General features: G+C 31.4%; 2 protein-coding genes across 2 annotated transcripts in view; both read right to left on the bottom strand.

Moving 5' to 3' along the window:
• LOC143200289 (uncharacterized) overlaps positions 1–15,199 on the bottom strand; it is a 193,403-nt gene that overhangs the window by 157,807 nt on the left and 20,397 nt on the right. The window lies entirely within an intron of this gene.
• Positions 8,137–15,199, bottom strand: part of LOC143206550 (limbic system-associated membrane protein-like) — a 95,462-nt gene continuing 88,399 nt past the window's right edge. The window contains exons 10-11 of the mRNA XM_076419147.1: positions 14,115–14,270; positions 8,137–9,332 (exon numbers count right to left, since the gene is read on the bottom strand). Coding sequence (XP_076275262.1) covers positions 14,143–14,270 — 128 coding nt within the window. The 3' untranslated portion in view covers positions 8,137–9,332; positions 14,115–14,142. The remainder of the gene's footprint in view (positions 9,333–14,114; positions 14,271–15,199) is intronic.

The following is a 15,199-nucleotide window of genomic DNA, read 5'->3' as shown; positions in this document are numbered from 1 at the left end:
ACCGAATTGGAAATGCTAAAATAGAAAGTCTCACCAAATAGCCCCTTCTGATTATTAGTTTTTCCGAGCAATTGCCTGGCTAAACACCACCACTATTGAAGGATCTCAAGAAACATATCCCTTTTTTGACTTGCATTGTAACTGCCCCAGAGATAGGAAACAAATAATGCTTTAAAACATAGTCAGTTTATATAAATTCATTTATATATATGTATTTAAAATTAAACCATTATATATAATTAAATAATCATAAAAATATAATTATTTATATTAATTAATATCGTTTCAACTGAAATTAATATTATTTAAAATGCTATTTTAAAACAGCAACAATATCGGTGTTTGCTGTTTTGTTTATTTCCGATCCGATAACGATTGATAATTTATTATTATCAATTTTGTTGAATACTTAACAATTTTTAAGAAAAAATACTTAAAACTAATACTAAAGTCAAATAATAGTTCTCTTAACATGAATAGATCTGGAATAACAGAATAGTTAAATAAGCAAAAGTGTGTCTTCACCCCTATGTAAATCAAAACTTGCATTTCTAGTAGAAATGTGTTTAGAAGACCATTGAACTCAAACAACTTAAGAACTTAAACAACAAAATGAGACTGGTTGACATTAATGTACGGCAAAGCGGGATGAAAATAAGCATATTTAGACTGCAAAAATAGACTGAAGGTGACAATTGCCAAGGCAAAAAGAAAATAGGGAGAATCTGCTTGCGATAAAGTGAATTGTGTTATATGGGGAAATGGAAAGTAGATTGTTATGGAAAACCTTCTTGGATTTCCTCCAAAATTAATGATATCAATAAAAATGGAGATGTAACTGGTCATCTTTCCATAACTAATTTATCTGTGACATTCAACTATGATATTCTTTCTTCATAATTTTTAAATTTTGCTATGACCAACTAGGTATACCTGGAAATAGGTTTAAAAATTGTAATGACACTAATACAAATAATGTTCCAGGGATATTCACGACTGTCCCTAAAGCTAAACCAGATTATATCATACTTCTTTTTATAGTTTAGTGTCTAAACTTTCATTTATAAATTAATGAAAAAGATAAAAAATACTACTTTTTAAAAACGTCCTTCGAGGGTCCATGATAAGGGACGATCAATTTGTCTGGTGGAACTTGAAGATAAGTTATGTATAGAAGTTTTCCTGGAAAGGCTCAAAAATGAATTGATGTTCACAAGAAATTTATCACACAAACAATATGGATTACGAAAAGGAAAGTCTTAAAGAATTATTTTTAAAATATATAAAATAATTATTGCCTTTATATAGATTGACATGCGGAAAAGTAGAGGAAACTCCTGAAAATATAGAAAATATCTTCCTGACCAAGAAAAGGAAGGGAGGTCGTTTCATTACTAAAATTTAAAGTACATCAATGTTAACTAAAGCAATCATTAAAATAAATCCGGGTATATATTGATTGATGCCACATATAAGAGGTTTAGATTGAAAAGACATTTAGACGTAAAGTTAACTCTTCATGATTCCTGGATATCTGAGGAGTAGAGACATTGACAACAACATTTCTGAAGATCTTAAAGATAGAATATATAGCGTATAAAAATGTTTTCATTATAAAGCGTAACAATGAGCTAATCGCGGACAATCCTATAATGATTTTCCTTAGTAGCGAGATATTATGCCATACAACTGGTAAGCAGTCCACTGAAGGTGGTGCAAATATTACCAGAATTCTAGTTTTAACTAATAAGAATGAGTTAAGAAAAATGTAGTAAACAACCTATTTCAAAAATAATAAATCGTGTCATTAAGAAAATATATTTCATGCAAAACTAAAATGAAAATGTAATCAATTGCAATTAATTATTTGAACCAAGTATTGAATGACAAACAATCTTTGTAAAATACCAAATTACTCATATTCACTAGGTTCAGAGTAATAATTAAAGATATTAGCAAAAAATAAATATCCTCACATCTATATAGGCCATGTTTTATATAAATAAAGAATACACGTTTGACAAAACACTAACCTGGTTTAACAAGGAACAATTGGCGGTCTATACGGCGGCTAGACCTGACCTAATTAATTAAAGAGTCAATGGCTCCAATGACTGCCGACTTTTCCTAAAACGAAAATAGTTGTTTTCCCGTCCGTTTCTAATCACGACGCCTTTTGTGACGCCGACAAAAACCGTTTTATATCAACGGGGATTTGTATTTCTTTGTCGACGGGTTCGCCACCGAGCCAATTATCGTTTTAGTTCGACTGCCTTACACAAGAATGACTGTCGGCCTCAATAAAGACCTAATAACGTTGCGACATTCGATGGTTTATCAGGCGGAAATGTCACTGAGTATACGATTTTTTTATTGGCGCTCCTTTTAAACACCGAACACAAGCAGACGAATTTTTATTAGAATCCACAAGTTTAATGCAGATGTTTAATTTTTTATACCGACACAAAAGACCAACTATCGTATTACATAAAAGTTCTTAATAACGCTTTTAGTATTACGTAGTGTCTGTATCTATTCCTATGTTAAACCAAGGCACAAACACAAATACAACAAAAATTAACAAGAATAGGTAGTATTGGAAAACATCTCGACTTTGTGCACTTAAACTTTATCCTGTTCTGACATAAAGACATAGAATAAATATTACTAACAATTTATTTAATATATTTTTTAATCATTTCGTAATAAATGTGTGCCTATTACTTACTCTTGTGTGTCTATATTAGTATTCTAATTAGTGCTTCTTCGAAAGGAATTCTAACTAATGACGCTGCTGTTACTTCGATTCATGCTGTTCTATTATTTATGTAAATATGATTAGCATTTCTGTGAAGTAGCAAAACCCAATTTTTATTGCATTTCAATAAGGCATAATGCAATACTTTGATATAATATATGAGGGAGGTTTGAAAAACCACCATTTAGTTTTATTGTTTTACTATTATTTGCATGAAATAGTCGTCTATTGAGAATAAATAGTCTAGGTCTTATCTATTTTATTAACACCTAATCTTGCTTTCCTAGTAAGTATATTTCTGAGGTTCTATACAATATTGAACCATAAAAAACAACCTGGTAAACTAAACTTATTACATAAATATATAAAAAATCTATATGACTTACACCACTATATCTCTCACCACATACGGCAATTAGCGTATTATGAACAACCATTTTTCCGGTTTTCAAAGATTGGATTACGTTTTTCGAATGTATTGCTTAATGAATTGGAAATAAGATTGCTGCGAAACAAACTGTTTGTCAATAACAATAAATAGGAGATAACATATTTACCTGAGAAGATAATGGGAACCGTAAAAACTGTCGGACCCTCCCTACCTTATGTCACCTGGCAAGAACTCTTGAATATACTCTTGATCAAGATAATAACCTAGACAATATTCCAAACTAAACTGATAATCGAATAAAAATATATATATATATATATATATATATATATATATATATATATATATATATATATAATACAACTTATACAGACATAGGTGTCAAAAGGAATGGAAAGAACGTGTTAAAAAGGGAGTTGTAAATAAAATATAGACACCTATATTGGCTTCTAAGAAGAAAATCCAATCAATTTATAAGTAACAAGACTTTAATTTACTTTAAATTTATGTCATATAACAACAATATAAAATTAAAACGTTATATTTGACATCAAGAAATAAAATAGCATTAGAAATGTTTATATAAGTATGCCAGGAGGGGCATGAATTATTACATAGAGCATAGGGCATATAAATTACATAGAGTATGGAAAGATCTAGGTATCCCTCATAGGTAAATATCTATCTGAACAAAAATTAATATTTACCAATACATCTAATAAGTGAGATGAAAGGGACTGTAGTAATTATTAAGGGATTATTCTGTTGTACATAGCAATGAAGATATAGGAGCAAATTATAGAGGATCGTGTAAAATCAATATTAGATAAGATACCAACAGTATCGCTGAAATGGCAGAGATATGGATACGGAAAAATTGAAAAGACTAACAGCATAGGACAAATAGCCAAAAATCTACAAAATATTATCACAAAATACAAAAATACAGAGGATTTAATGATTTGGGAAAAGTGAGAATAGACATATTATACATTATATCAAAACAAAGAGGAGTAGCTAATAAACTTTCAAATATAATTCCAGAAATATGTATTTATGATAAAAGCTATACAGCTAACAAACGAGCAAAAAGTAATAAAGAAATGTTAAATTAAAAAGGTTGGATTGGTTAGGTATAGGTACAAATAACAATTGTTAGACCAGACGAGAATGGGACACTAAGAGAATAAGGAATGATAATGACCAAAAGCAAAACGAAAATTACGGTGAGGCGATAGCCAGAAGAGCAAGAATTAAAAATTGAACAAATAGATGCATTTAAATATTTGGGTATAGAAGCTAAAGTAAATAGTAAATTCATTAAAAGAAAAGAAATATCTAGTCAATCTAAAATGAAACTGTAACCAGCAATATATAAAATAATCTTAACATTATTTTTCGTAATGTGAGTATTGTTGTGAGTACTGTCAAGGGATTAAAGTAAGATACATGCAGTATAAGTGAAATACCTCAGAAAGGTCAGGGATGAAACAAAAATGAACAGGAGGAGAAGTAGAGAAGTGAAAAAAATACCTTAATATAGAATCAATGGAAGAATTGGTATAAAAAGACAATAGTTGGTGGAGACACTTATATCGTATTATCCTTCTTACTAACAATCCTTATGAAATCACAAGATTTACAGGAAAACATGAAACCAGATTTCATGAAACCAAGAAATGCTTGAAATTCTAAAAGATAATAGGGTCGGTCACAGACTGAAGGGAAGCAGACCCTGGAAACTCGTATATAGTCTGTATAATAATAGATTTCTTATTATTGGTTGATTGGAAATTAATCCATTATTGAAAAAAAAAACAGTTGGTTAGGAAGACGGTATATCGAGAACTCCTAAAATTGACTTCAATTGTCATTAAAACAAAATTCATTTTCAGATAATAATCATAGTTGTTTTAAATTAGAAACAAAGTTATTAAATAGCCTACCTCTATATAAAAATATTCCAGCCAATTTAAATCAAATAAATTAAAAGTATACCTTGAACGTTGATGTTAATTGCTGATAAATTATACACATAAATATACACGTAGTAACTTCTCGCGTTTCTCGTTAACTAGAAAAGTTTTTTTTAGATTTGTTTCTATATATAGTTGAGAATAACTTCCAAAAGTGACATTAAAGTGTAGTTAATACAAAGGAATCGAGGAGGAAATTTCAGGACCCGCCTTAGGAGTTAATGGAAAAAGAAAGCACTTGGTGTTGTTTATAATTAGGGTACTTTATTTAATTGATATGTACAATATATTATATCGGTCACAGCAATATGAGAAATGGACATACATTTCCTTGATGATATATACAACCATGTTGAGTTAAAATTTACATTTACAGGAAGGATGATGATCAAAAATATAATATCGATATCATACATCGCTTAACAGTATTTGAACTCAACTTACAGTTATTTTATTTGTGGTCGAATATTACTTATTTACTAGACAAATGTCTCGTGAAATAAGTGAACTTACAACACCGTCAGGTCTGATCATACATAGCCTATGCACTATAATACAATTACAAAAAGCTCTTGACCATTTTATCGATCATACCCCAGGTATTATTATTTTATATTAAAACAACACTGGTCTAATATTATCTTAATATAAAGGTTTCTTACAACAACACAAGCCTTACGTATTTAAATGAAATAGAAACGTATACACATTTTGTCATCGAATACAAAATGGGGTGAAAAAGAAAACGTCCGAAGAAGGTGAAATAAAATAAACAGGTACGGGGGTTGAGTTTTTTTTGTCGTTCGAGATATATTTGAGTGGGAAACCCGAGAAAGTGCAAACAGCCATATAAGTATGCCGGCGAAATTTTCGAGCGACAATACCAAAATATGATATGGAACCAAAATGGCTAAAAAAAGCTTTTAAAACAATATCATTTTAATAACGATGAAATAAATATAGGTATTGTTTGTGTGAACTATTATTTTAAATATTAATTACAATACAAAATACTCGATTTAGTAGAATATTAATAGCATATTCGTTTTATATGTTTTGTTCTTGAAGAGTTATTGAAATTGATTGAATATTTCAATATTCGAACAAGTTCTTCTAATGTCAACAATATTTTCCCGACGCTTCAAGAACTTGAAAATCTGAGTGAAAAATATTTTCAACAGACCATTTAAGAATATTTAAAACTTTTTTGAAAAAACTTTATTGTTGATTAAGGTAGACAGATTTTTATAAAATTTGACACACCTAAAAAAATATTGTAAACGTTTGTATTATGTACTAAAAAATATATACCTTTTTCAATTCAGAAAGAGATATCATGAGTTACAGTATGTTGCTTTAAAGTAGCTTTTTTATACCCTTAGCTATTTAAATCACGTAATTGGCTTATTGGGCTTAGAACATTTAATACTCTGATATAATAAAGTCCATTTACGAAGAAATTTTCTATAGAAAATAACTATTTCTGTTATGTAATACTTGATTTTTTGTAATTTTAATATATCTGCCATAGAAAATTAATGTCAGAATTACTTTAAAATGTTATATTTGATAACCACATCCTATTTTTAATAACAGTTTAAGTAATAGAGCTGTTGGCTTAGTTGACATGAACTTGAATAAATAATCTAGTTCATCGCGAAGAAAGGATTCATAATATATTATTATTAGTAATACATAATTACCTAATCAATTTAATTATCAGACGCAAGCATAACTATCGGTTTGTTTTTGTATTTAATTGTGGTGAAAATTATTTTGCTCGTTTCTATTAGTAATTTATTTTATAGTTAAAAAATAACTACTAAAAACCTAAGAAAATTGGAGTATTGCTACAAAATCTATCAAGAAAATAAGATCATATTATATATTATGATACATATGATCCGCATATTATGATCCTAAAACCTGTAGAACAAATCTGAACCATGAGAATGCAATTGAGGATTGAATGAAGAAAAACCCAATGACCCATTCTAATTCTAGTAATATCTAAAATAATTCAAAATTCAGTCAAAACACATCATTTTGATTTGGTAAACAAACATTCAACAATGGAATTATAGAAGTCATTGAAAAAACCTTCAAAAATAAGAAGTTTGTTTGGTTATATTATTAGAAATAGATCAAGCTTTTGTCTAGGATTTTCAATACAGACTCTGCCAGAATATCTAGAGTCAGTCAAGGAGACCTATGCAACAGTAAAGGAATCTAAAGCAGATGTACTCTAAGAAAGTATATTGGTTCTTTATCTACTTTACATGTGATATCTCACCAATGGTACTGTAATACTGAAACTACCAGAAAGTTACAACAAGCAAGTGATATATTGCGACAACAATAAAAGAAAAAAAGATTAAAAGTACTGCAACTCTTGAATAACATTCGAGCAGGTCCCAAGCGCTACTTGAGTATACTAAGCGCCAACAATTTATTGGGGTATTAGATAATTGTATTCTCCAAATATATATAACTTTTGGTGATTTTTACTGTTTAATTTGCGTTCAGTTAATATTTATTCTAATTAATTCATACCATGTTATAGCCATCTTCTAATAAATGAAAGTATAGTCCTTCCAAGAAACAGCCAATGTACGTCATAGATGATGTGGAATATACTGCCAAATACAATTTGTGGAAATGTAAAATTCTCGGAGACGATTTTTCCTTCTCATTTAACCCAAAAAATATTAGTGATAATAGAGATTACAAAAAGGCAAACTTTGAAACCTAAAGTTACCTTTGAAAATTGTACATTACTGCAGCAACATTGCAACGTTCTGGCATCATAAATTTTGATGAGGTAAATTGGCTGTTTTATTGGATAGACTATATCATATTTTGGCAACACATATTTTGGAAAATATCGTCTGAAAAAATGGTTGATATAATTTTCAAATATTACATATCGTATTTTCATATATTCATAAATATATTAAAAATTGAGTATATTATTCTTAACAGTCGATGGTATTTGGCGTTATTGAGTTCTTCATAAAAATACTGATTAAAAGTAAAAGATAATAATGTTAAAACTTGGGAATATCGAAAGAACAAAATGTTGTAGGTAATTGAACAAATCAATTTTTAACTTCGTATTTTCCTTGATTACGTTTGAGGGTCGTCGCTCGAAAAAAAAGTGCCGTTCCGCATAGAATAATCCCATTTAGAAGCAATCGGATTTTCGAAGCGTCTATTATCCATAACGTCAACTTGAAATCGGAATTTTCTTTCTGACCCAGGTCGCGAAATTTAATCTGTTCATTTCTCGAGAACTGTCTTTAATACTTCGTCAAATGTCTATAATTTTGATCAGCACGACTGAGTTATCGATATTCAAAATGATGGCGTTTTTAAAAATCTACTTCGTTTTAAAATATTTTTATTTTATTTATCTAATTAGTTTAAACATCGTTCAAAAACTTTTCTGGAATAAAAGAGAGTATTGACAACATTGTAAGATATTGTATATACAAAATTTATTCAAATTTATTTATTTTAACGAATTAAATTACCATAGTAATATCTCCTTATTCAATGCGAACTTTATTACAAGACGTCCCTTGCTATATTTTACACATGTAACAAGAAACATAAAAAAAGGCAAATGATATCGAGAATTGTTGGTCCTGGCGTAGCGATACAAAGCAAATAAAATTTTATTTTACATAAAGAAGGAACATATCCACTTACTAGCTGTGCTATTTGTTTTCCCGGGCCTTTTTTCTCAAAAGGTAAAACAGGGAAATGGAAGAGGCATCTGAAAGGAAAAGACTCCGCTACTACGAAAATTGAAAATGTGTATACCAGTTTACAAACAAGTTTATCATAAAAAAAATCGGCTCCTTATATCATAATCAATATATAGCGATTTAAACATAGTAATAATGAATATGATTTTTTTTTATAATACACAATAAAATAATAAGTTTGCCAAAGATTCAGGACATTCTAAGATTCTCGTCTGAACCCAGATCTTTGGCAACGTCGCGCAATACAAAACTTACGCTAAATGGTGATAAAACCGTACGGTTTTTCAGTCATGACTTTTATTATTAAAATGGAAGATACAGAAAGAAAGAAACTACCAAATCCTCCAGACAGTATACGACTACTCGCAGCTTTCAAGCGTATAAAAATATTGTACAACTAGAAAATTTCTCCATTTTATAGTTTGCGACCAGTCTATCTGTAAATAAAACAAATGTTATTAGTAAAAGTGTTTTTACTGAAATTGCGTGTGTATGTGTGTCCTAAGAAAATAAAGAAACAATAGCAAGAATATCTTTAGCAAATTAATTATTTTGATAATGTACCGGATGTACCGGAAGGTTATTACGTCATTTTATTCAATTGACATCATGCGTCAAAGCTATATATGTTATATTTTGTGAAAGTAACACCGTCAGTGTTATATGCCTCCTTGAAAATGTCAAGTTTCCTGCCTGAAAACTTGCATTTGCGAGAGGTGTTAAATTACATATTTAATCAAAAGAAAAATCCACTGAGCATCATCGTTATGATAGGCATATAAAAGAAGATAAACAAGACAAAGAACGTTCTGGTAAACCGAAAAACCTTGAAGATGCGAAACTGTAAGAGTTATTGGATGAAGACCTAGCCGACACTCAAAAACAATTGGCAGAAGCGTTAAATGTGGCCCAAGAAATGATTAGCGACCGATTGAGGGCAATGGGAAAAATTTTAAAAAATGAGAACTTGGTGGCCACATTAAATGAATGACTAATGGGAAATCGAGATTTCGTCTGTGGAATGGTACTCCAAAGGTATGATCGGAAGTCATTTTTACATCGAATGGTGACGGGTGATGAAAAGTGGATTTATTTTGAAAATCCTAAATGCAAAATATTCTGGGTATTACCTGGCGAATCCGACCGGTCGACTCCAAGGCCTAATCATTTTGGTCGCAAGACAGTGCAATTTGGTGGGACCAGAATGACGTGTTTAATTACGAACGGTTGAAACTTGGTGAAAGATTTAATAGTGATCGCTACCGACTACAAATAATCAATTTGGACCACGCATTGATCGAAAAACGTCGATAATGGGCCCGGATATATTGTAAAGTGATTTTACAGCACGATAGTTCGCCGCGTCATAAAGGCAAGCCGTCCAATGAAGCCTTGAAAGTACTTGAATAAGACATATTATCGCCCCCGCCGTACTCTCCAGACCTTACCCTTGATTTTGATTAAAGAACAAACCGTTTTTTGGGATGGTATCCAAAAACTGCTTGAAAGATGAACAAGATGACATATATAAAGATTTAATAGTGATCGCTACCGACTACAAATAATCAATTTGGACCACGCATTGATCGAAAAACGTCGAGAATGGGCCCGGATATATGGTAAAGTGATTTTACAGCACGATAGTTCGCCATGTCTTAAAGGCAAGCGGTCTAATGAAGCATTGAAAGTACTTGAATGGGACATATCACCCCCGCCGAACTCTTCAGACCTTGCCCTTGATTTTGCTCAAAGAACAAACAGTTTTTTGGAATGGTATCCATAAACTGCTTGAAAGATGGGCAAGATGTATAAAATCAAATGGCTGGTAGTTTTTTCGAACTAACCCGTAACGACTTATATCGGTATACCTTTTAATAAATTATAGACGTCTATGTTGAACAATTTACGTGATTTATTAAATAATAAAACGCCACATGATTCATTGGGGATCCAGTAAGAATGTAATGCATCTTAAAATAATTTAATTTTAGTCACGTCAGTTTGAAACGCCTATTTTTTGTTGCTTACCACATCGATCAATTTTTCAAATCGTCTTTTCAAATAAAATCCGAAATTGCTTCTTTACGTATCTATTATAAAAGTGATACCATTATTACATTCGATATCCGGATGACATAATGGTATAACATCTCTTGGAAGGGTATCGCTATTTTTAAAGAAATATGTTAGATCCTTTGGAACGGATCAGTGTCTGTCCAATTTTTATTTTATTACTTGACATACTTTCCTGCCCGCCATCTTATCTTTGACTAGCTTTCTTATTTTATGATCTACTGTTATTATCTATTTCTCATTTAATCTCTTATACTTCTTATCTGTCGTCACCGCTTAACAATTCCTTGATCTCCTGGTTAATTTTTTGAGTTTGTTCTAGTATATATTTTTGGGTTTTTATTAAGAATTGTGCTATGATGTCAGTATATTTACCTTGTAGCCTCAGTGGTTAATCCAACATGACGGCGATCTTATTGCTGCGATATTCGCCGGTATACTGTTGTGGATATATGTTTGTTATTATTTATATTTGTCATTGTTCAGAAGCCAGTTGTTCTATTTGTTGGATTCCAATCATCTATACATTTTCATACTTCTTCAATATTTCCTATGCCAGCCAAGCCATGCTACATCGATTTCAATTAGTGGTAATAACCAAAAGACGTACATAAACCTAATGCGTTACATGTTATCTGGAGAGCACACTCTATGCAATAGAATTCTTGCAAAAAGATTACTTGTTTTTTGTTTGTTTATTACAGTTATACTTTCATTCGATTTTAGCGGTTTATAATGCGCTATACTTTACTGATAATACCATATGCGCAGTAAGATTTTGTGGTGATGAATATTCCGCTTCAATGTTGATGTGGATAGCCCTCTCGGATTAACTCAGGACTTTTTCTGCTTGGGATTATCGTGGTCGATCCACGTTTCAGTAATAGTCACATAACGTTACAGAGAAATCTTTTTCTGACAAACAATAAAACAACGATGTTGAAACGATTCGTAATGGCATTTTCCATTAATTAATGTCCCAGCCAGTCTGCTTTGGTTTGAATTTTTTCCATAGTATATAAACTCCTGGGAACAGTTGATTATTTAACTATTTTTTTTGTTGTTACTTTTAAATTGTTGAAGAGAAAATCGACAATTGGAATATGACAAATTAGCATTATCACAAATTTCTAAAATTGTTTTATTTGTAACGTCTGTATACATTGTTTAACTTAATAACACTAATAAAAAACTGTTTTTTAGCAGAGGAATCTCAGACCCATCGAATTTAACCATTATTTACATTAGTACTTTACTGTATTGTGTACGACAATGTACTTATTATGTCAGTCTACTCTTGGTTACTTAAAATACTGTACAATCTACTTATCTCATGTTTTTATATTTCCTTTATTGTGTACTTGCGATTCCTTACTATACGGCTTCATTCTTTGAAAAATTCTTGTAAAATTACTTTTTGTTTTCTTTATGTTATTCTTATGATATTATTTATTTCCAAAGCTACCTTTATTTCTTTGAGATGATGGTTCGAATTGGCTTTCGCTTTCTTACTTTTTAATTGCTCCGATTTTTTCAATTTTCTTTATTTCTTGAAATTTCTGTCTATATACTTTTTCTTATTAATTATATTTTTTTATTATATATTACTCATTATCAACATGTTTCCTTTATCTTAAATATTTTAGAAGACATAACAAGCTACCGAGGGTTAAAATATACAAACTAAAACAATTAAAAAAATTAAAATAAAGCTATATTAGTCTTGTTGTGTTATATAATAAAATCTATAAAATATACAAAAAATAAAATAAATATTGTCAGGAACATTTCAGAAGTGGCCATTCCCATTCCAGTGAGAAGTCACGTCTTCAGAAATTTGTAAATCAAGACTCATCGCAAATGCACGACTATCTTGTAGTTTTGTCTCAGTTAGGTCTCGCCTAAACAAATCTTGGAAGACGGGTGCCATATATTTTGACTGAACATCACCTGGGTCAACATATGGAATTGTGTCTTAAAAACGAGTGAAGTATTGCAGACAATGATTGAATAAATTCAACATAATTTTAAATAAAAGTCATGTATATTTTCATTTCAAAAGAGACAGGTTATACTGCGGCTCGACCTCAGGTTGCTATGAAACCGCTTCTGATCTTGTGAAGTAAAGTAGTCTCCCATGAGATATCCTCAACAGACGTAACTCTATTTTACTACCACATAATTTGATCAAACAGCCAGTACACCTTATTAGATGAAGATCCTAGTGTACCGATCAGGCCTATAAATTAATTTCAGAGGATTTACGACAGATGGTGTCAGTGTTTATTAAATCTCAATGGGTACGTATATAAACAACTTCATGTTAAAGCCTCAATGACAGGTTTCGCTTTTCAGTATGCGTAGTTTCAAAGTGTGAATAAAATATGTTTTCATTGCGTTGAAAATGTCTGAAATTGTAGCGAGTAAATCGCATTTGCCGAAAGTTTTACTTCTTTATTTCCATTTGATAAAAAGAGCCGCTGAAGGTAATCGAATACTGCATGGAACTTATGGCTAATGTTCCGTCAATTTAAACAACAATATTATTCTTCAGCGTGAAAACGCTCGACCGCATATTGAAAAAGCGGCGAAACTATACTTGAAAGCATTAAAATGGGAAGAATCACCCCAACCGCTGTATTATCCGCACATTGCTTCTTCTGATTACTACTTGTCCCGACATGAGTCGTGACCTGTCTGAGCAGTGCTTCACCTCATAAAAATATACCAAAAAAAGGTCGATTTTTAGGTAGCCCCAAAAGAAACATAATTCTTAAATTGCCTGAAAGATAGGAAAAAGCGGCGGCTATCGATAAATAATACCTTTAACAAAATATATTTAACCGATTATTCAAAATAAAGTTTTAAAACTAATTTATAGGCTTAATATAAGAGATATGTTAGAAAAGATTCTTCATGGTAGTCAGAGAAATACCTAATAAGAGATTGGATAAATAAAGCTATCACATTAATTCACAATCCTAGCCGATAGCTATGCATCATTTTCCTCGAAGCTGGAAACTAAGGGCGTGGCAAGGGGAAAGAAAAAAAATGTTTATAAAACCGCGATATTTCACGAAAAATAAGAATCATATTACCAATATATCGTTCCTCTATTGACTGGCTTATTTATCAAAAAAGGATACCTTCACAACACGGAACCCACGTTTAGATTTATTGCAGGCGGTGGAGCGCACTCAGGACGAGCAAAAAATTCGTGCAGATAAATTTTCTTGACGCCGCCGAGGCCGTATTCACGTAGTTTTTGTCTTGGAGTAGAGAGCCTGCCTGGTCCTGAAGGTCTGCAAGAGAAAAAAAATCGGGTATAAACATCGTCGGCTCAGTGTGGACGCTCCGGTCGTCCGGCCGGGGGGAGATGGAATGGAATCGTGGAGAACACGGACGGATGGGATACGAAGGAGGGCCGGGGAGAGTTAAACAGAGGAGAACGAAGGGGGGAGGGGGTAGGCATGCGATTCCTGTACGTTCTGAAAGTCTGCGTTGTGCTGGACATTAGGGTTTCCTTTTTTCACCAGGTGCCGGATTATTATCCGGGGTGTCGGTCAGGAACATTATGTATCCTTTCACATGCCATTAGTTATCAGTTTATTTGTACCCGGGAAAAAAGAAAACAAATCGTAAAATATTATTTTCCTTGGGGCGATTTATTTCATCTTTTAGATGCGGTGTCTGGCCTCGTATATTTCGCGTATAAAATTTTATTTTCACAATTCTTTATCGTATAGTGAAACCTTTTTTCCGAACCCTTTCCAGTTACTTTCTCCGATTATCTGTTGAATAATTGATGTGTCGGGTCTTTTTAGTTCTTTTCCGACGATTGATGATTGGGATGTCTACTCGAACTAAAATATTTTATTAGGAAAGAATGGTAATGGAGAGAATTTGTTCTGGAAAGTGGATAAAACTCTCTTGATTACTCTTGATTTTTCATTTTAATATACAGTGTTCCAGAATGGTCATTAAAAATAGAAAAAATAGCGTTTTTAAATAAAAAATTATGTTTTGTCTCTCTATATAACAGGTCAATTGAAAAGTCCTCTGCCTACCTATAGTGTAAAACACATTTTTTTGGCAAAATTAGTTTTCTTAATTCAACATAATTCAATTCAAGGGTCATACACTGATTATAGCGACCCTCTCACTTTTCGATATCATTTTTGTAGTTCGATTTTTCCTTTGCTTCAAAACAGAGGGGATCTGGAGAATACGG

Source organism: Rhynchophorus ferrugineus, unplaced genomic scaffold (assembly GCF_030347505.1).
Source record: "Rhynchophorus ferrugineus isolate W39M unplaced genomic scaffold, kcgeb_rfMv2 rfM1, whole genome shotgun sequence".
NCBI lineage: Eukaryota > Metazoa > Arthropoda > Insecta > Coleoptera > Curculionidae > Rhynchophorus > Rhynchophorus ferrugineus.
The sequence above is the reverse complement of the archived record's forward strand: the minus strand, read 5'-3'. Positions and strand labels throughout refer to the sequence as shown.